Below are 27363 nucleotides of genomic sequence, written 5' to 3'. Positions count from 1 at the left end.
ACTCCGAGAAGTCAATTGCTACCCGCCGATCCGGCGGGTAGTATGGACGTACCCTTTCTGAAATGCTTGGTTCTATCTAAATAGAACGTCAGTGTCCTTCTGACATCTAAAGAATGTAAGGCTGCTTCCTTTCTGGTCCAGTTTTCTTTCAAAAGCCATGCCAGGTGAAAACCTGGTTAATAAGGAATTCAGAAGAAACTTTAGGTAGAAATCTAGGATGTGGTTGTAATGAAACTTTGTCCCTGAAGAACATGGTGAGTGGGGAGGTCTGCCTTTAGAACACCCATTTATCCAACCCTTCAGGCAGAAGTGATGGCTACCAGGAAGGCTGACTTCATAGACAGGTGGAGTAGTGCACAGGTAGCCAGAAGTGCAAAAGGCGGCTTCATTAGACAGTTAAGGACCAAGTTCCCACCCCATACTGGGGGTGGCTTCCTTAATCTGCATAAGAAAAAATTCAGCAGTCCTTTGAGAAATGTTGTCATCGTGAAGTGAGCAAAAACTGAAAAACCTGCATGGACAAATGAAAGGCTGTCATAGCCACCAAGTGAACCATGACGGAACCATGACAAGATCTGATTTATTTTATTCCAACAGATAGTCAAGGACAGCAGAAAGGGAAGAGTAAACAGAAAAAGTCTGTCATCAAACACAGGAATGATGAAATCTCTTCCACTTCTGAAGGTAAGCATTTTTCATAGATGTCTTTCTGCTGTACTTCTGTAGAAGAGGAAGTCTCTATCCCCAAGAATCACCGAGGAGCTGGGCTGAAGACAGCAGCCAGGGTCCTGGCACAGCACATAGGGAACAGGTGAACAAGAAGAGAGGCAAATCAGGTAAGGGTACCAGACCTGTCTGGGCCAAGTTGGTACAACTAAAATGACTCTGGTAGAAAAGAGAGCCACTTCTTGGACACTGAATGTTAGAAAGACACAATGGAGAGTTCGAGTCCAGTTCCCTCTTGTAATCTTGGGAGAAATGCCTGCTGAGATTGTCAACTCTGGTGTTCTGTATGCCTAGTAGGTAAGATGTTGACATCAGGATGTGACTGCCTGTGTGCCAGTTCCATGGCTTTATGGCTTCAGCCCAAAGAAAAGGGGATCTCACTTCCCCACTGATGTAAAACAAGCAGGGCATATTGTTATGATTTTGATAGACTTGTGCTTGATTAAAGGAAGGAAGTAGATACAGGCATTCCTGACTACTCTCAGTTCCAGAATGTTAATGTGTAGAAAAGATTCTTGGGCAGACCACTTGCCCTCACTTAGTAAGATCCCCTAGGTGCACTGCCCATCCCAGAAGGGATGCATCTGATGTTATACTGACAGTGGGAGGAAACGGAAAGAATGGGACTCCTGCACAGACTTTAGAGGGGTCCTTCCATCCACTGAGTCAGTCCAATTCATTGTGAGGGAATCACAGGAGCTTGTCTAGACTGTATGTTCAGAATATAGACTGTTTGAGACATCCTTGAAAGGAGCGAAGGCATAATCTGGTGTAGTGTATTACAAAAATACATGCTGCCATAAGAACTAACATAGGAAGACAATTTCTTGCTGAAGTCTGGGGACCTACTTGCAACTTGGAAATTAGGTTTATTAGAGTTATAAATCTGCCCCTCAGAAGATAAGCTCTGGCTGTTATGTAATTCAAAGAAGCCCCTATGAAATCTATTTGCTAAACCAGAGTCAAGGTGAACTTGTCAATACTGAGTTGAAATCCTAATCTATGGAAGACAGACGTTATCAGATGGATGGCAGAGACACTGAGTTTTGTCAGCAACCAAAGTAAGGGAAGACTATTATTCCCAGATAACGCAAATGAGCAGCTACCACTGCTATGATGTTTGAAGACACTCTTGGAGCAGAGGAAAGATCAAAAGGGAATACTTCATACTGAAAGAAACTTGCTGACTAGAAAGCGAAGAAGCCTCCTGTCAGAGGGGTGAATTGAAACATGGAAGATTGAGGGCTAAGAATCAATTCCCAGAATCTAACAATGGAATTATAGCTGAGAGTCACCATCCTGAATTTTTGTGATTTCCTGAAGGTGTTTAGGAGCCAAAGAGCTAATATTGGTCTCCATCCTCTGTTCTTTTATGGGACCAGAATAAAAACTTGGAATTCAAACCTTTCCCTCTGTGTTTAGCTGAAACTGTTTCTATGGCCCCTATACGTAGGAGAGAGTTGGACTTCCTGTCTCAGCAGGTGCTTGTGAGAAGGGTCCCTGAAAAGGGATGGGGAAGGTGAGGATGGAGGTGAACTGAATGAAATAACTCAGTGTTATGGCTTCCAAAACCCACTTGCTGGATATGATTTGGTCCCAGGCTGGTTGGAAATGGGAGAATCAGTTTTCAAAGGGAGGGAGGCAGATCGGAATCTTAAGCTGCACCATTCTATTGATGTTTGGAGGACAAGGACTGCTAGGTAATGAAGGTTACAATAGTCACAGTGGATAGTCTTCTTTTGATAGCTAGGTTTCTTTTAGGTGGTTCGGTGGATCTATGGGAGAAAGAGTATTGAACCAGATGAGCTCTCTATGCCGAGTACAACTTACTAAATTTCTCTTACTTACGAGCATGGTCCTGGAATCTTTTCAAGTGAGAAGAGGTCCATTTGAGAAAAGAGCTTAAGCTCACAGAAAGGAAGATCCACTACAGTATTTTGGACCTCCCTAGAAAAGCTAAACAGTTGTAGCCCGGTGTTCTATGCATAACGACTGCAGTAGAGATGGAGTGAGTGTGTTCTACTGGGATGTGATCAATACAATTGTTGAATTTATCATAATTGATGTAGTCGTATTTTGCCATCAGGACTTGGTAATTGTAGAGTCACTGACAAGTAGCTCAAGTCCAAATAGGTCAAGATGCTTTTGTTCCTTGACAGAGTGTGTTGACTTCATCTGATGTTGTGTGTTATGCTCACTGCCTGGGTGAATGAATACGAATTCTGAATTTTTCACCAGTATGCAATATTTTTTGTCCTCCCATTTGCAAGCAGGTATGCAGTGGCTGGAGTTTGCCAGATGGTTTTGTTAGGGTCCAGTTTTGTTTCATTCACTGGTAGAGCCTCTTTGCCAGAAGTTGATGTACATAAAAAGTCAAAAAACTTATGTTGGGACTCCTGAACCTCTTCTGGCAGAATCTATAATGATTCAGAAATACATTTAATCAATTCCTAAAACTGCTTAAAGTATTCAGCAAGAGATGGTGAAAGTGGCACTATGGCCTTGTTTGATGAGGTTTATGAAATATTAGTTTGTGATGTCACCTCCTTGTCTGCTCTAGCTTCATGGTCTTCAAAAGACTCCTTCTGAGGCTTTTAAGGAGGGAGTGAGGACAGGGCAGAGTGTCCCTAAACCATCTCCATGGGAGAAGCTGGGAGGCTTCAAGAACTGGTGATAGCAGACAGCCCAGAGGTTCCAGTATGGCCACTGAGGTTGACCATAAGGCAAAGGAGGGAGGATGCAATGTTGGACATGCAGGTAAAGAGGGGCATAAGATTATCTGTCCTCTGAGATTTCCCTGCAGGATAGAAAGATGGAGGAATGTCTCTTGTAGAACAGTCAGGGGATCCCTATACAGAGATTGGGAAGTCTGAGGAATCATCCTTGATTTAGTCCAAAGGTGGAGAGGACACCTGAAGCAAATGCAACTGCCTGTCTGTTGCAATTGGTACTGGAGATCTATGATATATCAGTGAAAGATATTGTCTTGGAGACCAAGTGGATCTTGGTGAAGACAAACACTTGGAACCCATTAACAAGAGGGATTATGGCTTGTCTTATATGACCAAGGCTCTAGAATATCTAAATTCTTGCAGTACCAAGTGTAAATGAGCCAAAATAGATAAAGGCTCTGCAAAAATTGGTGTTGGTACCAAGAGAATTACCTGCTTCTGTGATCTCAGCTTGGAAGATGGGGCAGATACTGACGGCACTGACATGCGAGACACATTCCTGTTAGATGAGACTGGTACCAAGGATGAAGATAGCCTCTCTTCTACGGGTATCAACATCTGGGATACTCAGATACCAGCACTGAAGAATCTGAAGATGGCACAGGCTTCTGTGAAGTAGAGTGCTTGGAGCCTCTGCTAGATCTATCATGCTTTAATAGTACCTGGGTTGGTTTCAGTATCAAGGTATGACTGGTACCATGGTGTTTTGAAGAACTGGAAGTCTTCAAAGAATTTCCAGTACCAGAGTAGTTTGGAGCCTTCATGGAACACCTTTTGGGACCGGAGGTCTCTGGGGTAAACAGTCTCTGAGATGACCGGACTCCTTTCGATGAAGGCTCTCTACTAGGAGAACTGGAACTTCTTTTCTTAGGAGCCTGGGGGGTACCTTCTGCAGTCTTTTCTGTCAGGGATTGACCAAGAAATGGAGGTCAACAGGGCAGTAAAGAGTACTCAGATGCCAATGTACAGAGAGATTCCCTGGGCCTGAGGCTGGTCACAAAGCCTATTCCCATCATTAGGAGCTGAAACTTGATTTAATCTATTGTTAAATGAGGTGCAGATCTTGCACTCTGCAGATTATGTGAGTATCTCCTAAAGAGTGGATTCACCAACAGTGTCTGTCTCTAACCAGGATGGATTCCCACAGAAGAGCCAACGTTTTAATCATGAGGATCCCAGAACACCCCAGCAAAAAAAGTCACCTCGCCACTGAAGCTCCCCTGGTGAGGGAGGAAATATTTTACAGGGGGGTTCTGTGTAATAACTACCATACCAAAAAAACTGAAATACTAAAACTAACGGGTTAAAACAAAAACAGTAATGCTAAAACTAGAGACTAAGCAAGATGCAGGCACACTAGATGCTCCATCTCAGGCCAAGGGGAATTGAGACGGAACAGAGGGCAGCTTGCCCAGATAACTCTCTCTTATATCTTTGGACCACAGCACAAGGAGGACTAGAGTGAAAGTGCAGGCCAAATAAAAATTTCCAATCAAAGGCACATGGATGCAAGCGCATGTGAAGGGAATGCCCATAGGGATTCTATGTGAAGGAGGAGACATTTCCAATTTTGATCCTATCTTCATCCCTTCAAACAGGTCTTTTTCCGTCCCGGCTGAAGTTCCCATTGCAAATCATCTTTGGTTTTTGTTTTTTTGGGGGAAGGTTGGGCTGCAAACTTTAAGACTTGTATCAAAAGAAAACACATCCTCCATGGAATGGGAAGCCCACTTTTGGGAAATAAGTTTACAGACTGAATTAGGAGTGTCTTGAGCATCTGAATTCCATACCCCTATTCCACTAATTATGAGTGCCTAGAGCTGGCCCATCCTGAACACTGAATGAGGCTGGGGTCCTGTGGAAAAAATAGTATTGATCATGTAATTAAAGGGGGCAAATTAATGTTGGCTTGAAACCTTAATTCTGGCATTTCCAAACTTCTGAGTACTTAACACTGCAATTTTTTTAGTGTTCTTTTAACTTTTTTGTATGTGTGTAATTGCCTAGGTTTCCAAAATAGCAAACTGAAAAACGGGAATTCCATCATGTGGCATCATAATGATATCCATATGGTCGTCAGCAGACTTGGAACCTTTAGATCTATCATACAGACCTCTGCCAGCCCTGCCTATAATTAACTACTCAATATACAAGCAGACCTTTCAAAACCAAACAGAAAAGCTTGACTTGATGGACCTTGCAAAAGGAAATTAAAACCAATAGCAAAAAGTTGTTTAGACATACAAATAAAAAGAAAACAAGGAAAAAAGAAATGAAACTACTAAGAACTGAGGATGGGGTGGAGATTAAAGATAATCTAGACATGACCCAACACCTAAACAAATACTTTGCCTCAGTTTTTAATAAGGGCAATGAGGAGTTTAAGGGTAGTGACAGGGTGGATAATGGAAATGAGGATATGGAAGTAGAAATGACTGCATCCGAGGTGAAAGTCAAATTCAAAAAGCTTAATGGGACCAAATTGGGGGACTTGAATAATCTCCATCCAAGAATATTAAAGGAACTGGCACATGAAATTGTAAATCCAATAGCAAGGATTTTTCATGAATCTATAAACTGGGCTGTCATACCCCATGACTGGAGAATTGCTAATATACTACACCTATTTTTAAGAAAAGGGGAGAGGGGTGGGAAAGGATCCAGAAAACTACAGGCCCGTTAGTTTGACATCAATTGTATGTAAAGACTTGGAACAAATTCTGATTAAAGACAGAGGTAAACGATAATTGGGATAAAATACTTCATGGTTTTATAAAAGGTAGATCATGCCAGGCCAACCTGATCTCTTTCTCTGAGAAGATAAGATTTTCTAGACAAAGGAAATGCAGTAAATCTAATCTACCTGAATTTCAGTATAGCACCTGATGCAGTTCCACATAGGAAATTATTAGTTAAATTGGAAAAGATGGAGATTAATATGACAACTGAAAGGTGGGTAAGGAACTAGTTAAAGAGGAGACTATAGCAGGTCTGAAAGATGAACTGTCAGGCTGGAGAGCAGTTGTTAGTGGAGTACAAAGATCAATTTTGGGACCAGTCTTATTTAACATTTTCATTAATGACCTTGGCACAAAACGTGGAAATGTGCTAATAAAATTTGTGGATGACACAAAAGTTGGAAGGTAATGCCAATATGGAGGAAGACTGGAATATTATACAAGAAGATTTGGAGAACCTTAAAAACTGGAACAGAAATGGAATGATATTTAATAGTCATGATCTTGTACTTGGGGACTAACAACAAGAATTTCTGCTATAAGCTGGGGATGTATCAGTTAGAAGTGACAGAGGAAGAGAAGGACATGGGTGTATTGACCACAGGGTGACTATGAGCCGTCAATGTGATGCAGCTGTGATAAAAGTCAATGTAACCATAGGATGCATCAGGTGAGATATTTTCAGTAGACACTGGGAAGTGTTATTACCATTATACCAAGCACTTATGAGACCTCATCTGGAATACTGAGTGCAATTCTGATCTCCCATGTTTATGAAAGATGAATTCAAACTAGAACAGATGCAGAGAAGGACTACTAGGATGATCAGAGCCACGGAGAACCTACCCTATGACAGGAGACTCAAGGAGCTTGGCTTGTTTAGCCTAACCAAGCGAAGGCTGAGGAAAGATAGGATTGCTCTCTCTAAATACATCACAGGGACAAATACCAAGGAAGCAGAGGAGTTATTTAAATTAAGGGACAATGTTAGCACAAGAACAAGTGGATATAAACTGGTCACCTACACGTTTAGGCTTGAAATTAGATGACTGTTTCTAACTGTCAGAGGAATAAGGTTCTGGAACAGTGTTCCAAGTGGAGCAGTGGGGGCAAAAAAAATCTAACTGGTTTCAAGATTGACCTTGATAAGTTTATGGAGGGGATGGTATGATGAGACTGCCTACAATGGCATGTTATAGACTAACAGATGTATTGGAGCATGAGCTTTCATGGGTGATTCTTTGCTGCTTTTACAGATCCAGACTAACACGGCTACCCCTCTGATACTTGATACAATGGCATGGTGACCCATCTGCGACTGCTAGTAGCAAATATTTCCAATGGCCAGAGACTGGACCCTAGATGGGAAGGGCTCTAAGTTACTACAGAGAATTCTTTTCCAGGTGTCTAGCTGGTGGATCTTACCAAGATGCTTAGTATCTAACTGATTGACCTGAGGGGAAATTCCTTCCCAACCCTAAACGTGGCAGATTGACAGAGATGCTGGGGGTGGTGGTGGTTGTGCCCCTCTGCAGCATAGGGCACAGGTCACTTAATGGTTTGAACTCAGTAACTCAGCCAGAGGTTAAGCAGGTGGGTGAGGTTCTGCAATGTGCAGGAGGTCAGACTACATGATCATGATGGTCCTTTCTGGCCTTAAAGTCTATGAGACAAGGTGAATGATGTATCTTTTATTGGACCAACTTTTCTTGGTTAGAAATAAGCTTTTGAGCTCACATAGCGCTCTTCTTCAGGTCTGAGTATCACAGTTGAAATAAGGCAGCTCACCCACATTGTGTCTCTAATATCCTGGGACCAACATGACTACAACAATGCATATGCCTATGAATCTATCACAAATCAGGGTGAAATCCATTCACAGGGCCTAGTCCTGCAAATATTTACGCACCAGTAACTTCAATCATGCAAGTGGTCCAACTAAACTCAGTGTAACTATGCATGTGTGTGAAGTTACTCACACGCGTGAACGTTTGCATAATCAGATCCATAAACCTGTAATTTGGATCACATTCTGAATTTCAGTTTGATATATTTTGACATATAGTGTTCTCTCTGAGCTTAGATTCCTTTCCACTCTATACTACATGTAATACTGCGATAAAAGTGTACTATTTCACCTACTAGGTTTACTCTCACCAACACCCAAAGGAGTATCCATAAAACCTAAGCACAGGGTTTTGGGCTCATATACAAGAAAATATGCTATTTTATAGCATTACCCAGATGCCAATTTCAAGCATGCACTCGTTAAATATTTAACTGGTCTTGTTTGTATGCTAGGACTCAATCATAAAAAAAAGTAATTGTTTTTAAATAGGAAAGATGAATGCTTTTAATAAGTGCATGTTGTAACTGAAGGAAGACTCTCCAGACGGTGCAGTAATGTTAGTGACACTTCTTGGGTACACAGGAAGCATTCTACTTCACCTCATACTGCACTGCATGCACAAGAGGGTTAATTAATCAGTGTCCCTATAGACTGCAGTGGCTTATTGCTTAATAAATGTTGTTAAACATATTTCTCCTAATTTAAAAAGAGGGAAAGTTTAGCAGCATAAAAAAATCATTAAAAAATTTCTTCTGAATCTTGAAACCCCTCAAAGACTTGCTCAATAGACTTGAGAATATTTTTTCAGAACTGAATTTGCTCAAGTTAAATTTCAATAAGTTATACCTCAGACAGCAATGGCATTTACCTCCTTGCAGAGTAAGGGTCAGAACTTCTACAAAACAGCTGCTAATTAAAAGTGCCATGTTTAGTTAGCATCATCTCCTCTGTCAAATCAATGTACAATGTTAAAAAAAATGCAACAAGGGCACATGAATTAACTGCCTTTGTGGTGAGCTCTATTTTAAAAGAAGAAAAAATGTAAAGAACTTCCTGCACATTTAAGCGCTAACTGTAAGTACTTCTCTCAGCCAAAGTACAAGGTATGAAGCATAAACTCCAGAGGAATGAGAAAACCAATTTAGCCTTCTCTTCACTACAAATACTGTGGCATGAAAAGCAAGAGACTTGGAACTGCTTAACACTATTCATGCAAAAGTTAAAAAACAAAACAAAAAACCCCAAAAAACTGGAGCATATATTTGTTTTAAAGGTCACAAAATATGCTGCACCATAATTTTCTTCTTCTGTTTTGTTAGCATCAGGCATATATATAATCTGAATTCTTGAGTAAAAGGCAAAGATCTCCAAAAGTCCCTGGTAGATTTAACTAACCTAACTCTCATCCTATAGTCCCCAGCTATCTTTCTAGTGAGAGCTAGAAAAGGGGTCAGGGGGACAAACCCCTCCCCCCCAAAACTAGCCTGCAAAGCATTCCATGTTTTAAGCCGCTTGGACAAAAACTGCACCTAGAACAAAACCCTACTAACAATAAAAAGCTCAGAGGAATGCTTTTCCATGGAGCCCTCTAAGCTAGGCTTAGAGAAGAGATGGCTAATGGTGATGGATGGATGGACACGGGACAGATAGATATGATAAAGGTGTATAAAATCTTGAATGGACTGGAGAAAGTAAATAAGGAAATGTTATGTGAAGGAATAAAATAACACAAGAACTAGGGGTCACTCAATGAAATTAATACACAATTAATAGACAAACATAAGGAAGTACTTCTTCACAAAAACACAGTCAACCCGTGGAACTCATTGCCAGGGGATGTTGTGAAGGCCAAAAGCATAACTGTGTTCGAAAAAGAATTAGATAAGTTAATGGAGGATAAGTTCATCAATGGCTATTTGCCAAGATGGTCAGGGACTCAACTCCATGCTCTGGGTGTCCCGAAATTGCTCACTGCCAGAAGCTGGGACTGGACAACAGGGATTGGACCATTTGATAATTGCCCTGTTCTGTTCGTTTCTTCCGAAGCATCTGGCACAAGCCACCGTTGGAAAACAGGATACTGGGCTAGATGAACCATTAGTCTGACCCAGTATGGCCATTCTTATGTTTTTATAATTTCATGCAGAACCTAAACAGTCTACAGGTAATCTAAATCTTTTATATCACTCTAACACAATTAAACTCAACAAGATTAATTATATAAAATGGACTGTGATGGGCTACTATTATGGTCACCACTTTTAAAAGACTAATGATAAATTTTGCACAAAGTATGCCTTGTGAGGTGGTATTTGAAAAAAGTCATAATCTGCTGAATATCATTATCCTGCTAAAATATGTGTAGCGACACTAAATGCAAAGTTATAAGATTCTACTGTATGATTGTTACTGAAATATGTTGTAATTTGGGGCAACACCACAAATCAGTTTTTCAGAGACAAAAAGACACACTATCACCCCAGACAGGTGTTAAAGGGGCATCACCTACTTTAGCGGCCATCCTCCAGCAGCGGGGGGGGAAGGTGTAAACAAGAAGTTTACATTTCACCCCAGGCATGATTTCAACCTCACATTCACAGAGAACTGCATGTCACCATGACTCAGCAAGGAGGTTTCTAGCTGAAGAAACTGAATTCTGAAGAGGAAGGAAAACACTTGATTGCACCTCTCCTCCTCCCAGCTCTCTGTCTTGACATCAACAACTCTCAAAGAGCTCAGCTAAGGGGGAGTGGTCTCAGGCTGAAAGGAGACCCAGCCTGTGAAATTTATAGAAGCATGTGGTGAGACCAAAAAAAAAAAAAAAATCTTTGATCTTAAGTTCACTTACCTAACTTAGCTTGTTATTAGCTTGTGTATTACTTTTTTATTTGTAACCACTCCAGACTTTCATGCATCATCACTTGCAATCACTTAAAATCTTGTAGTTAGTTAATAAACTTATATTGTTTTATCTTAACCAGTGTGTTTGGATTAAAGTTTGTGGAAAACTCCATTTGGGATAAAACTAGTACATATAGCATTTTCCTTTGATGAAATGATGGCGACTTTTTATGAGCCTGCATTGTTCAGTAGTGTCCTGGACAATACAAGACGCACATTTCTGGGGTGACACAGCTAGGACTAAGAATTTGTGGGTGTTGCACTGTATGTTATTCATGAGTGACTGGTCAGAGTGCTCATGTATTTTATAGCTGGGAGTGAATTTGCATGCTAAATGCTGTAAGAACAGGGAAAGAGTGGATGTTCTGACAGCAAAGCAGTGTAAAAGGCACCCCTGGCTAGAGAATTAAGGAGACAGCTGTTCAACTGTCCAGATTGTATCTTGGGTAATGTCACATGGACCCAGTGACTTTCTCAGTTCCTTCAGCTCATACATAGCTATTCTATCATATGCACATGCAGTTTTAGGGTGCAAGGTTGACACAATGGTGATTAAATTGTGGCTGCTCCCAATTTTATGGAAAAAACAAATAGCGCCATACCTATTACACTGCGGGTTTATCTAGATAGTTGTTAGTGCGCAGCAAGCTGGGATGTAAATCTACCTCTCTAATTGTCCACAGGGTCCCTGCTGCTGTGCACTAAAAATTCCCTAGCTTGTTTTGATCTATTCTCATTTCAAGGAGATGTACATCAAAGCGCACGAGGGAACTTTTAGTGAGCAGCAGCAGGGTCTACGTAGACAGTGAGAGGTAGATTTACAACCCAGCTTGCCATGAACTAACTGTTAGTCTAGACAAGCCCTAAGTAGGCTAGAAACTTTTACATTCTTTTGTTTTGGGGTTTGACACTGCCTGTATCAATAACAATATAAATAAGCAAAACGGCCACTTCCTGTACTAAGCTAAATATTACAATAAAAAAACCCACTACATTAAAAAGAAAATTAAGGTTGTGAAGTCAAAAACTTACAAAATGTTGGAATTAATGTTGCCTGTGGCCTTAATTTGGCCCCCTTGTGTGTATGCAATAGGATACAGCCTTTAATTACATGATCTCATACAGGTTTTTTTCCACAGGATGCCTGCCTCATTCAGTGCACAGGATGGACCCAGTTTGGGATTGAATTAAGGTTATCTAGCAATGGGGCTGTTGTTGGTCAATAACTTCCTGATTTGTTGCAGCAGTTTGAAGGCCTGTGGTGAATGAGGTAGGGAACTGTGGGAAGAGAAAGGATAGTCTCATGGTTAAGGCAGTTGAATCCAATTATATACACAAACGTATACAAATAATATTTCACGGTGACATAATGATATTCTGCAAGGCTGGCCAAAGCATGTGAAGTATTGCTCCCAGATCTTTTTTCACAAACTCTGATAATTTCCTATCCTAAAAACCAGATTCCTTACCTGTTTTGTCCTGAACAACATCTGCTCCTTTACTCTCAATTGTTGACATGGGCTGGGGTGAAACTGTAATTGGTGTGTTAGAGGTAAGATTTTTGATTATGCCAGTATTCTGAATTCCTCCAACATTACTACTTGCTTTAACATCTGTTCTTTTGGATGCTGGTTTATTTGAAGAACATTTATTAAAGCTGGACTGAAGAGAAATAGCAAATTTAAGAAGTTATTAGTGCTCCAACTTAAAGGAAAAAAATATGCAAATTCTTTTTTCCTGTTCAAAACATGGACAAGTTTCACAAAATGTTTAAATTGCAAGGAATTGGTCTAAACAAATACAACCTCTCAGTTTCTGATTACAAGTAGGGAGTCAGATGTCTTCAAGCAAACGTGGGAGATTTTGTACTATTTCTATTAATATCGTGTGCGCCTCATTTTACCTGCTTGCTATTACTCTGCTTGACTGCATGGAGTTAAATCAAAGGAGGCTGTTTGTTTGTTTCCCACTAACAGGAAATAGAACAATAGCAGAGATAAAATACCTCAAGAGAGAATACTGAGGGTCCTTAAGGGAACGGAGAAGCCATTTAAATAGGGAAATGCCCACAGCCTAGCTCCAGTCAGAGTTGTGGGTTTATTTTTCCGAGGCCTAAGACTAGGCTCAACAAAACACAAAACCATTAAATGCCCCAGCAGAGAGAGCGGGCCGGGGTAAGTGGGCAGGAGCAGCTGGAGATAAGTCTTGGACTGAGGTACAATGAGAACAATGTTGCAGGGGCTGACTGTCTCTGCCAGGCCAGGAACAGAGAGATCTGGCCTGTGTGGAACTTATCCAAAACTTGCAAGGAGAGAATAAAGTTTAGGTTAGATTCATGAGACTAGGCCTTCTCTGTTAATTTACCTTATTTCCCCAATACACTGTTCCCGTTGACTAATAAACACCACTTTGTTTGGTAAAGGTTGACTTGTGTTGCTGCAAACATTTTCTGATTATAAAGCTCCCTGGAGAGAAAACTTCTGCAGGGGGCAAACTGAACAAGCCCTGCTAGGAGAGTCACAGTGAGAAACTGGGATGCTGAAGCCTGGAGACTCAGTCTAAGGGTATGTTTACACTAGGAGCTGGGGGAGTGATTCTCATGTCACGTGGACATACTTGCGCTAGCTCTCATCATGCTAGAGCACTAAAAGTAGTCGTGTAGCCATGGTAACATGGGCAGCAGTGATTGGTGGCATGGGCTAGGCATGCCATGTACGCACCTATGGGATTCAGTGGGGTTTGAACTCAAGATGGCTAGCCCGTGCAACCACTCACCATGCTATCCCAGCTACACTTTTATTTTCAGCAGTGAGAGCTAACATGACTATGTCTATGCAAGATGGAAATCACACATCCCACTCCAAGTGTAGACATACCCTAAGAGACACTGATGTGTCACAAGACTCCCCCTTGGGTGAAGTTGAGGCCCAGAACAGCACTATAGCCACACACAAAAAGAGTTTAAGACTAAACTTCGCTCATGTTACACAAGACAACTAGCAATGCTGAAGCTGTACTTAAAAATGAGAAGAAAATTAAATGGATAATGTCTACAATTAATGTTTGTTTTCTATACAATTTCTCTTGGTGTGTTGACAAATCTGATTCTCCTTTATGTTGACACCTGTAATACATTGACAGTTCAGTATACACATTTCTTTAGAAGACTTAAAGTTAATGTTTTCCTTTTATTAACCTAAGTCTGAGTAATAAAGAAGGAAATGTTTTACCTTTGAACAAGTGCTACTGTACTGAAGGCGTATACACTTCACAGAGGTTTTGTGAGCACTGACTGTTTTTACTGGTGATGTCAGCTTTCTTAGATCATAATGGTAAATTTTTCCACGGGAAGAGCCAATAGCCAGAGTAGTGCCATCGGGCATAAAATCTACTGCTGTCAGAGGAGATTCAGCTACCAGAGTTCTCAGTAGTCTTCAGACAGGAGAAACATAGGAAGATGTTATAATTAAAAATAAAAATAAAGTATTTTTAAATTAGACTTTCCCAACAGCACTGAAGAATTACAGCAAACTATATAATACAGATTTTTGTAATTCAGCTACAGATTTGCAATATATTTATTCTTCTAAGGACTGATAAATACCTACTTAAGTCAGTGGAAAGGCTCCCATTGACTTCAGTGGGCACTGGATCAAGCCTTTAGTGAAGCTTGTACACTTACACATTATCAAAATATTATATATACACACCCTAAAAAGGAATTTAACTGGAGCACAATCACTATTTTCTAGATAATTCAATCTAGAAGTTATCATTCTTAATGTGGTCTGACTTTAAAATAAACACTAACAACCTCTAATCACAGATAAATGTACTTCTTGGAGTTACAAGAATTGAGTCAAATTCCCATACAATCCATTGATAGATAATGCTAACCAAAAGTTACATAAATCCTTACTTTTTACTTGACGTGTCATAGAGAATGATTCTTTTATCCAAACCTATGGTGACAAGTAGCAACTCATTGACAGGAGAAAAGCAGATTTCTGAGGCTGGAGCTTTGTGAGCATTTTCAAAATTATGGTATGGATTTTGACTATTTACATCCCACAGCGTTACAGTTCCACTGTCAGACACACTGCCCAATAGAGACTTTTTAAAGGAAGAATATTTCAAGTGTCGAATAGGCTGTAAAATAAACCAAACATACAAAATGCACTATTAACTTAAAAATTATTACAAAATTAAATGCATACAATATATCTGTATATAAAGTTAAGGTTAAACAAGTCTAAATCATTCAGACCAAAAAAAGTAATCTGAATTAGAATCGCAAACGCTGAAATAATTCAACAGGCCATAAGTCAATAGATTGGCATCACGTTTCTTAGACATGATGCTTCAGGGGAAGGTGGCTTAAAATACAAAACAAAAACAAAACAAAAAAACCACTCATAATGCATTTGGCCAGTATCATAATGCAGTAGGTGTGAAGTGAAAATTCCTTCCTGACCACTATGCTGCTCAGCTTACACCACAGTCAAAAAGTGAGGGTTAAGGAAGCAGCAACAGAAACTCCTGAGAAAAATTTCCTGATTTTATGCCAATCTCTCTTATAATTAAAGGAAACTTTAAAAAATGCCTGTATCATAAAGTTAACTATAAGGCATCAGTTGGTCTATGGACCCTGTGTCTAGACAAGTGAAAAGCAATATTATAATTTTACTAATTGCTACCTTACCAAGAATGTGGGACTTTTTTAAATACACCACAGTGATGTGAACATAATTTGGTAAAACATGAAGGAGGAGGAAGTTATAACTAGCATGTGATATAGCATTTGTAACCTAGGGGGAGAAGACTTGGCTGTATATTTTTACTATTGATGTCCAAGGACACAATGTGGGCACTATACATTAGTGTAAATAGAGTAACTGAGGAAATTAAGTTGACCAAGGCATATCCTGTTTGTCTTTTAATTTTGCATGCTAAGTTCCCCCCCACACCCAGTGACCTCATAAATAGGATGAGTTAGTGCATGATTTTAAGTCTTTGCTCTGAAGTGAGTGGTGAATGTGACTTCCATCAGCTTTCTGAGTACTCTCTCTTTAAAATGGAGAGAACTCACTTCACTGCTGCAAAGCCAGTTGCCATTTTGTGTTCAGATGCAGAAGTCACACTCAGAGTGTGTCTTTCTTATGGAAACAAAGCTTGGGATTTGAGTGCTCCTGGGGAAAGTGTGTAATTCACAGTGACTCATGTGGTGCTCTGTGCCCCTCTAATGGTAGCAGGGACACATAAAGCCTTGGGTTATCTTCTGTGTTGACCTGCCACGACACAGGGATGGGGTGAGACACTTTGCCAGTGGGATTCACAGCTATTTGCTAGACAGCAAAAGAATGTGGGACTCAAATATACTATGATTCATTCTAGGTTCTGTAGGGAAGGGTGTTCTAGTGGTTAGACCATTCTGCTCCATCCCTCCAGCCCCTTCCTGTGCCCTTCTGCTCCTATCCCTCCCTCTCCAGCGCCTGCCCCCACACCCTATGCTCCTGCCCATGTTCATCCTTCCCCCACTTCTAACCTCTACCTTTGCACAACTCATCTCCCCTCATCTTCTGTTTCATTCTGCTCCTGTCCTTCTCCCCTCCTGCTCCTATCCTTCCACCCTCCCTTCTCAGTACAACTCTTCCCCCTCCTTCTGTTCCTCACCCATCTGCTACTGAGTTAGGCAGCTGCCTGCTTAGGCACTAGTAGGGAAAGCATAGACAGCTCTGTCTCCTGGCCTCACAGCAACCAAGAGGAGCAATTACAGGGAAGTTCTGCTTAGCCCCTACAGCCCTGGGCTCAAGCATATTTAATGCAGGCATAGTTAAGCAGTTAAATTGGCCAAAGATACCAACAAGTCTCTAAGCATGCGTGAGCTCATATTTTTCAGAAGCTCTAATCTGGACAAGTTTTCCTTCAAACAGCAAAAGACACATCCCTGACACTAGTGTGACCTCCCCACCAAGTCAAAGTTCAAGTTCCTGCTCCAAAGCACTGAGGTACAAGAGATTTTCAATGAGACAGTAGGAAGTCACAGGAGCAGGGGCATGTGCAAGAGTGAGCAAGCCCTCCCCACCCCCACAATCAGCAGGGGCACAGAAATCCTCCAGGGCAGGGAGATCCAGCTCCACCTGCCAGGAAAGAGCGAGCTCCACCAACCAGCCCTGAGACCACAGGAGAAGGGGGCAGAGCCAGCTCCTCTGGCCCTGGGGGGCACAGAAAGTGCCTCTCCAAAAGCAGGCAAATTTTTATTCCTGTGCACACCCCTGCTCAAGAGATTTTTAGTTTCAAGCATGGGCAAAGCAGTGTATTTTCTCCTAATCATTCTCTGAAACAGCTGAACAATTTTATCTGAAACTTTCCAAAAGTATTCAGCTCGTGGCAGACACCTGACATGGAAAATTTCACCCTAACAGTTACAGTCTGGCAAAGTTTAAGCAACTGAAGAGAGGTCTTAATCATGACATAATCTTAATTAAGGTGGTAGAGCCTGCACCACATATGATGCATCCTAGCTATCAACACTTTACTTATAATTTCTAACACGACAAAGATTAAATTCAACACTGTATCTTGGAATGAGAAAGGGCCAATAAAAGTAACACTAGAAACCCCTTACATTTCAAGTTTTGGCATTCCATTATAGCTTTATTACAAGAAAAGTCTTTCAGATATTGAACAGTTTGCAGAGCTGTTGTCCAGGACTCTCTGCAGTGACGACATACAATTGGAATTTAAGAACCTTATCAAAACAGGCATGTCTGCAGAAAGAATGGCGCTTGTTTTTTATTTTAAATGAATTGGAAGCTATACAGGCCATTAGATTTAGTGTATCGGAACACAGGAATTGCCATACTGGATCAGAGCTGCAGATCATCTAATCTGGTGTCCTGTCTCCAACAGTGCTCAGCACCAAATTCTTCTGAGGAAGGTTCAAGACACCCCACAGCAGAAAAGATGTGGAACAACCTGACCCCCTTTTTAGCTCACCTCCTAATCTCCAATAACTGAAATTAGCCTAAACCAGTATCTGTTTTCCATTGTGAGCCATATATGCAGATCTCTCTGTATTACATGGGCTGCATTCACACAATAGATGTACTACCTGTATGGCTCTGAGGATGGCACATGGGCCGCAGCTGTGTGCTGATTGGGCTGCAAATGACCTATGGGTTGAAAACCACTGGCCTAAACCCTCTGAAGCACTAGATCTTCTCTCCCTAATACTCGTCATTTATCATTAATTATTGTAACTTTTGATATTTTTGCTATCCATATAAAACATTCAATCTTTTTTAGAATCTTCCTAGGATTTTAGCAGCAATATTTCTGTGTCAATGAGTTTCACATTAATTTTAGTTATGTACTGTGTGGAAAAAAAAACATTAATTTATTTTATTGGTTTTAAATTTGTTACATTGAATATCCCTTGTTTTCATGTTATGAGACAAGGAAGAATCGATACTCCCAACCTACCTTTCTCTATACCAGTTATTTTATATGCCTTTATCATATCCCCTCTTATTCATTTCCTTTCTAAGATACAAAATTTCAATCTTTTCAGTCTCTCTTCACAAGAGAGTTTTTCCATACCCGGTGATTATTTGTAACCCCTTATCAGAACCCTTACTAACTCTACAATCTTGTTTTTAAGATAGGGTGCCCAATACTGCACATAGTATTCCAGGTGAGGCTGCACCACAGATTTATATAAAACAACATTCTCCATCCCATTCCTTATACATACTAGCATCTTGCCTAATTATTATTATTATTGTTATTTTTTTGGAGGGTGCAGATGTACATTGAGCTGCGGTCCTTCAGTAAGCTGTCTACAGTGATGTTCAAGTCCCCTTCCTCAGTTGATACAATTAATATAAACTCGTCAGTTATGTGAATAGTTTCATTTTTCTCTCCAATGTGCATTACTTTGTATTTATCAGCAATGAACTTCACTTGCCAAGCCCTAAGGTAGCAAGTGATGGCAAGTATAAAGTTCTACTGCCAAGACTTAAAAAAAAAACTACTGACCCAATTCAGCCCTGATAGTAAAACTTCTTTAATGTAGCAGACAAAAACGTAAGATCCAATGGCTGGAGGTTGAAGATAGACAAATTCAGTCTAGAAACAAGGCACAAATTTTTAATAAACAGGGTAATTAGAGTTCAGCTAAGGATGTAGTAGATTCTCCATCACTTGAAGACTTTAAACATCTTTCTAAAAGATATACTTGAGCTCAACAACAAGTTATGGGCTTCCATGCAGAAATCACCTGGTGAAATTCTGTGGACTTTTTTATACAGGAAGTGACACTAGTCTTAATGGTTCCATCTAGCCTTAAAAATCTATGAAGACACTTATAAATAATAACCATGTGCCTAACATTAAGTCAAGTTAGGCAAGCGTTTAAGCAACTTGCTGAACTGGGGCCAGAGTGCCCAGTTTAGGCGCTTATTCAGAAGTGTAATGATTTCAAGAGTGCTGAGCACCCAGCAGCCCCCTTGGAAAAAACATGTATGCAGTTAGCATGCATAGAACACTTAAAAAGTGAAGTATGAAGTAGATTTTAGTATCTGGGTGGACGCAATTCCCACCGACTTTAGGGAGCTCTGTACATGGAGGGCTTGCAGAAACGTATTACTAGTGCAAGGCACTAGACTGGTAGAAATGGAAAATGAAGTCCTTTATTGAGTCACAAAAAACAATGCAATACGGGTTGTCACAGCACAACCTTCCCCACACCATTATGCCCCAGCTCTGATTGGAAGAGAGGGTCATTCAAGCCCAAACACATTTTATCTCTGGACTCTTTGCATGTTAGAAAAATGCTGGCTCATAATCCACTACCAAAAACAAACAACCCACCTTAACCGTAATGCAAGAGTTTAGTATACAGATTAAAAACAAAACAAAAACCTCACCTCTTGGTAGAATTAGTCAATGTTGGAAGAAAACATACCAAAGGCAAAAAAGTAAAATAAAAAATGCAAACAATAGTTAGGGGAGAAAAAATATCCCAAAGCCAAAACCATTCTAGCCTCATTGATTAATTTATTCACTGACATTGTGTAACTGCATAAGGCTAATCTCTTCCATATCCCAATGGACAGCCTCATAAAGGGGACAAATAAGGTAGATAAAGTTAGTGTCTGTGGCGCTCATGATTATCGTTTCACTGTATGAAAAGAACAGAAGCCATCACATATCTTCACAGATCACCAGCTGCTCAAACAGCTAAACTAACCCTGTTGCTGGGAGAACAGTGCTAGGCATTCAAGATTTGAACAAATGTTTTCTTTTGAAACAGACTTCAATACATTCTCACACAGCAAACAAATAAAATCTAGTAGCGTTAATAAAATCTAAAAAAAGCAATTGAAGACTCTAGGATTACATGGTCTACATACAGCTCAGTGCAAGAACTTAATTCTAATAATGCACATAGATGTGAATTTACGGTCACAATTAACAGGACAATTCTTCTTAGGTGAAATACAATTTTTTCATATCACTGAAAGCACTATGACCATGGGCTATGCTACTAAACGTAGAGCCTATACAGTTTCAGATATTAACTGATCAAGAGATTACATTCCATTTTGCTGAATCAGGTGAAGACAAGCCACTTTTATAAAGCAGCAAAGAATCCTGTGGCACCTTATAGACTAACAGACGTTTTAGAGCATGAGCTTTCGTGGGTGAATACCCACTTCGTCGGATGCAAGTAGTGGAAATTTCCAGGGGCAGGTATATATATATATGCAAGCAAGAAGCAAGCTAGAGATAACAAGATTAGTTCAGTCAGGGAGGATGAGGCCCTATTCTAGCAGTTGAGGTGTGAAAACCAAGAGAGGAGAAACTGGTTCTGTAGTTGGCAAGCCATTCACAGTGTTTGTTTAATCCTGAGCTGATGGTGTCAAATTTGCAGATGAACTGAAGCTCAGCAGTTTCTCTCTGAAGTCTGGTCCTGAAGTTTTTTTGCTGCAGGATGGCCACCTTAAGATCTGCTATTGTGTGGCCAGGGAGGTTGAAGTGTTCTCCTACAGGTTTTTGTATATTGCCATTCTTAATATCTGATTTGTGTCCATGATAAAGGAAGTGCTGTTGTCATCATGAACAGGTCTGACTACCAAAAGGAGGCCGCCAGACAACTCTCCAATACCAAATTCTACAGGCCACTTCCCTCAGATCCCACTGATGAATACACTAAGAAACTGCACCATCTACTCAGGACACTCCCTACACTAACACCGGAAGAAATCAACATACCCTTAGAGCCCCGACCAGGGTTATTCTATCTACTACCCAAGATCCACAAACCCGGAAATCCTGGACGCCCCATCATCTCAGGCATTGGCACTCTCACTGAAGGACTGTCTGGATATGTGGACTCTACTCAGACCCTATGCCACCAGCACTCCCAGCTATCTCCGTGACACCACTGATTTCCTGAGGAAACTACAATGCATTGGTGACCTTCCAAAAAACACCATCCTAGCCACCATGGATGTAGAGGCTCTCTACACAAACATCCCACACACTGATGGAATACAACCTGTCAGGAACAGTATCCCTGATGATGCCACAGCACAACTGGTTGCTGAGCTCTGTGCCTTTATCCTCACACACAACTATTTCAAATTTGATGACAATATATATCTCCAGATCAGTGGCACCGCTATGGGCACCCGCATGGCCCCACAATATGCCAATATTTTTATGGCCGACCTGGAAAAACGCTTCCTCAGCTCTCGTCCACTCACGCCCCTTCTCTACCTACGCTACATTGACGACATCTTCATCATCTGCACCCATGGGAACGAGACTCTGGAAAAATTCCACAACGATTTCAACAGCTTCCACCCCACCGTCAACCTCAGCCTGGACCAATCTACACGGGAGGTCCACTTCCTAGACACCACAGTGCAAATAAGTGATGGTCACATTACCACCACCCTATACCGAAAACCTACCGACCGCTATGCCTACCTTCATGCCTCCAGCTTCCATCCCGGGCACACCACACGATCCATTGTCTACAGCCAAGCACTGAGGTATAACCACATCTGCTCTAACCCCTCAGACAGAGACCAACACCTACAAAATCTCCACCAAGCATTCTCAAAACTACAGTACCCGCACGAAGAAATAAGGAAACAGATCAACAGAGCCAGACATGTACCCAGAAGCCTCCTACTGCAAGACAAACCCAAGAAAGAAACCAACAGGACTCCACTGGCCATCACATACAGTCCCCAGCTAAAACCCCTCCAGCGCATCATCAGGGATCTACAACCCATCCTGGACAATGATCCCACACTTTCACAGGCCTTGGGTGGCAGGCCAGTCCTCGCCCACAGACAACCTGCCAACCTGAAGCATATTCTCACCAGTAACTGCACACCGCACCATAGTAACTCTAGCTCAGGAACCAATCCACGCAACAAACCTCGATGCCAACTCTGCCCACATATCTACACCAGCAACACCATCACAGGACCTAACCAGATCAGCCACACCATCACCGGTTCATTCACCTACACGTCCACCAATGTAATATACGCCATCATATGGCAGCAATGCCCCTCTGCTATGTACATTGGCCAAACTGGACAGTCTCTAAGGAAAAGGATAAATGGACACAAAATCAGATATTAGGAATGGCAATATACAAAAACCTGTAGGAGAACACTTCAACCTCCCTGGCCACACAATAGCACATCTTAAGGTGGCCATCCTGCAGCAAAAAAGCTTCAGGACCAGACTTCAGAGAGAAACTGCTGAGCTTCAGTTCATCTGCAAATTTGACACCATCAGCTCAGGATTAAACAAAGACTGTGAATGACTTGCCAACTATAGAACCAGTTTCTCCTCCCTTGGTTTTCACACCTCAACTGCTAGAATAGGGCCTCATCCTCCCTGACTGAACTAACCTTGTTATCTCTAGCTTGCTTCTTGCTTGCATATATACACACACACACACACACACACACACACACACACACACACACACACACCTGCCCCTGGAAATTTCCACTACTTGCATCCGACGAAGTGGGTATTCACCCACGAAAGCTCATGCTCTAAAACGTCTGTTAGTCTATAAGGTGCCACAGGATTCTTAGTCTGGATCTGTAAAAGCAGCAAACACGGCTACCCCTCTGATACTTGACACTTTTATAAAGTTAGTCCGGCCTCAGCTTCACAACAAATATTCTTAACTTTCTGCAGTTTTTCCACCTGAAAAAGCATCGCCCCTCCTTAGCTAAGCCAAAGAACCTGTGCCAGAATCAAGAGGTACAATACATTGTTTGCCCTGGAAACTTCACCCTTACAGAATTAGACCTTTAGACTACAAATTCTTGGAGTAGGCACTGTCTTTTTTTAAGCTCTGTAACAGCACTATATGTTTAGATACTAATATAACTGTATAATCCTGCAATTTTCTACAAATTCCAATTAAAATCCAAACCAAAAATAAAACTGTATCGGTATAGGTGCAAAACAATTTTAAAAGATGCACTATATGCAGATAAACTGGAAATCTAAATAGCTACCATGTTACATAATTCCCAAACAATTCCATTTTGACACAAAAACACAGCAATCAAGTACCCATCACAGTACCTCATTAGAAAATATTATAAGCCCCTTAGTGAGAAAGAGGACTAGCTATATGTATGCAATTACCTTCATGTAACACCTACAATATCTTTAGCCATCTTCCTGTCTAGTTGTCTGACCTCTTGATTTCATCTCTATCAAGAAAATGGATATTCACTGTATTATTGCTAATCATCCTCAAGCACCGGAAAAGCAATCTGATCTCTCTTCAGTGAAAAGTTAAAATATACCTGAATAAATAGCCGCTACAATAGAGGCGTATCAATTTGGCACCTACTGAAAACACCACTTGAACAGTGTAACCCAGCTGAAAGTTTTTCAGCTCCTTGTCGCTGGTTCTCAAATCCACATTTCCTGTTGTTTTAACTGTTATAGTCTTAATGACCACACACTGTCCATAAATAACCGCCAAAGATAATCCCCAAGATGAGCCATCTAGACAGTGCAAATATGACAAATTTACTAGCTTTATAAATGGATTGCTTTTTTAAAAAGCAAACTGAGTATTAAGGACAATTCTGCATACATATAAATGGTAGATGACAATGATGCATTGAAGAAACTATAACACTAGAAACTGAACTTTTTTTTAATGATTTTAATGTAGTTTCCTTCACCCCAATGTTTATTAAAAAAAACAACTCTTTTTCCCCATGAAAAATCTTACTAGATCTTCATTAAGTGATACAAGTTCACTGTTAGACAAGAGGACCACTTCCAGCTCTACGCCAGCACAAAAGGGAGGTGAAAGGCCAGCTACAACAGCTGAAAGCAGCCATGCCACCACTTCACTGGTGCTGCGGACACACTGGGAGTCAGCAAATGGTCATGAATAGGGCAGCTTGGCAGAAGTGCCAACTTTGCCCATCTCCCAGGCCAGTGGTTTTCAAACTTTTTTTCTGGCAACCCAATTAAAGAAAATTGTTAATGCCTGTGACCCAACGGAGCTGGAGATGAGGGGTTTGGGGTGTGGGAGAGGCTCAGGGCTGAGGCAGAGGGTCCGAATACAGGGGTGAGGGCTGCGGGGTGGGGCAGGAAATGAGTGGTCCAGGGTGTGGTTGGGGGTCAGGGATCTGGGCTGGGGTTGGGGATGAGGAGTTCGGGGTGCAGGAAGGGGCTCCGGGTTTGGGAGGGGGCTCAGGCAGGTGATTGGGGCATGGGTTACCTCAGGTGACTCCTGTTCAGTGGTACTGCAAGGGTGATAAGCCAGACTTCCTGCTTGTCCTGGGACTGTGGAGCATGCTGCGCCCAGAAGCGGCCAGCAGCAGGTCTGGCACCTAGGTGGAGGCGTGCAAGCAGCTCTGCGTGGCTCTCACCCGCAGGTACAGACCCTCCCAGCTCCCATTGGCAGTTCCTGGCCAATAGGAGTGCGGTGCCAGTGCTCAGGGTGGGAGCACCGCGCAGAGTCCCAGGCCCTCCCCGCCTAGGAGCTGGACCTGCTGCTGGCCACTTCCAGGGCACAGCACGGTGTCAAAAAACAGGAACTAGCCTGCCTTATCTGGGCAGCACCGCCAATGGGACTTTCAGCCACCGCAACCCAGTGCCTTCCAATCCGCGACCCAGTACTGGGTCACGACCCACAGTTTGAAAATTACTGCCCTAAGTAGACTCTATCTTTATTCTCGGGATGTGCTCCAGCTACGACTCCTGCCTCTCCACAACTACTCCTTCCAATTTCTGGCTATGTGCCTAATTCATCGCTATACCAAAGGCTACATTGCGGGTGGCGAAGGGGCATTCTGCTGGTTATTTTTCCCACAGGAGAAACTTAAAAGAGGGGGATTTCCCCAAGGAAATCTCCCAGTTTTCCCAATTTCTGCAAGCCTGCAGAAAGGAGAATCTACAGCTGGGTTCTTTAAGTGGTGTATAGGCTTTGCACTGGCTCTTTGCACAGGGATGAACTTCACTCTGTGTGTATCCAGTCCTATCTACTCACATAAGAAACAGATTTTATTTTTACTCCTTTTGAAGAGCTATGCAGATTGAATGAAATTCTATTCGGACTTGAGTATCAGAATGTTAGCTAAATTCAAAATACAGAGTTATATTCTGCCCCATCTGGCTGATGTTTTCTCTACATGTCTTACAAATTGAGCAAATTTAATCTGGAGGTACTGAAGCCAATACAGAAACCCAAAATAACTTTGGGTTTAAAAACAAACAAACAAAAAAAAAACAATCATTGAGTAGAAATGTACTTCAAACTTGTCCCGTTTTGACTCTTCATATTCTACTGCCTTCCACTGCGAACTGGAATAGAGCTAAAAGCCTCCATTCTCATCCCTGTCAATACATTTATAAATTTCCAGAAAGGAAATAGTAGGTTAGTAATTTAATCTTTTAAAATATTACTACTACTACTAGAGGCTATGCTGATTAATAAGCAACAAGAGTTCTTAACACATTTTTAAATTCATATTTATGACTTACAAACCTAAAACTTTACAGAACAAAAGTTCACCATTTTACGATAGATTTATTGAATATTTTACACTAAGATTAAACACCGAACCCAAGACAGTTACTACTTCACTATACATATACTGTACCTGACTGCTACCATGACCAAAGGGAGTGCTGGATAAATTGGTAGTAACATTATGTAGAATAATTTCACCACTCATAGATCCAGAAGCAATGTAGCAATCATTCCAATTAAATGTTACACAAGTTACTTCATCTTTATGATCCTGAAAGAGAAAGAAACAAAACTAAAACAGAGTGCTGATGAATGTTCTAGCAGAAGACAAAACTTTTTTCCATGCTATTATAGAAACACAAGCTTCAGGCTTTTGTTTCGCCTCTTCTGTAACAAAGGTGACTTTTTGCAAAATTATTTCAGGTTTAACTTGGACATTGATTTACCCGACACCTGATTAGATTTTTCAGAAGGTTCTTTTATAAAACCCAACACGTTCTTCACTAGAGTATCAATAGTATGTTAATTATATAATGTAAAGATCTCTAGGACACAAATATCAAAGTAAAATCTTTCAGTGACAACTGCCAGTTTAACAGAGTTATATTAAGAGCAGTCTACTTTTACCAGATTTCCCCCTTCAGTAGCTTTTCTGTTATTGAACATATTTGCTCAACAGCTCTCTCTTTGGTAGTGAAGGCATCATCCTGTCTTTGTACATTAAACTAAAATGTCCAGGTAACATATTCCCAGCCCAAAAAGTATAAGTTTGAAACATGTATCCATTACCTGGAAAGAAAAACTTTTTACAATACTGCAGATATAAAAGTCTGAAAGTCAGGAAAAAAATCATAGCTGAGGTTCACAGCTATAGCGGTACATTTTAAAGGGCTTGGTAGATGGATGACTGGCACTGATATGGGATTAAAGTTAAGGATGCAGCAGAACCTTAACTATGATTTGAAAATCTGGCAAAATTTTCCCTGATTTTAATTAAGAAAAACCATGACAATCTTAATACCATATGTCTGAATTTAATTTTATAGCTGATAATAAAAAGCTATTAATATTCCTAATGTGGGGGAACCCCCCCCTTTCCAGAATTTAAGATTACAACATAGGTTGTGTCTTTTATCTTGGCTTCCCATCTGCAAGACCCAAGCCAAAGTTACTTCAAAAATTATGTTCACAGATTTAAGATTTGTCTGCCTGGACAGACTTTATGATGCATGGAGACTAGCCCCAAGACTCAAAGGTTTTAAAGAAAAGTGCGGACTTTACACTCTACAGATATTATAAAGCCCTCAGCAAGTGACTTCAGCAGCCAGCCATACAGCCTTTTTCCTTGTCAAGCTCCACTGCACC

At 41.1% G+C, this 27363-nt stretch overlaps 1 protein-coding gene across 2 annotated transcripts in view; it reads right to left on the bottom strand.

Moving 5' to 3' along the window:
• NEDD1 (NEDD1 gamma-tubulin ring complex targeting factor) overlaps positions 1-27363 on the bottom strand; it is a 56738-nt gene that overhangs the window by 20014 nt on the left and 9361 nt on the right. For both annotated transcript variants that reach the window (XM_044991113.1, XM_044991118.1), the window contains exons 5-8: positions 26129-26269; positions 14866-15095; positions 14177-14378; positions 12416-12608 (exon numbers count right to left, since the gene is read on the bottom strand). In XM_044991113.1, the coding sequence (XP_044847048.1) occupies positions 12416-12608; positions 14177-14378; positions 14866-15095; positions 26129-26269 (766 nt within the window). The remainder of the gene's footprint in view (positions 1-12415; positions 12609-14176; positions 14379-14865; positions 15096-26128; positions 26270-27363) is intronic.

This window comes from Mauremys mutica, chromosome 1, assembly GCF_020497125.1.
Source record: "Mauremys mutica isolate MM-2020 ecotype Southern chromosome 1, ASM2049712v1, whole genome shotgun sequence".
NCBI lineage: Eukaryota > Metazoa > Chordata > Testudines > Geoemydidae > Mauremys > Mauremys mutica.
Note: the sequence above shows the minus strand (reverse complement) of the source record. Positions and strands in the feature narration are given on the sequence as shown.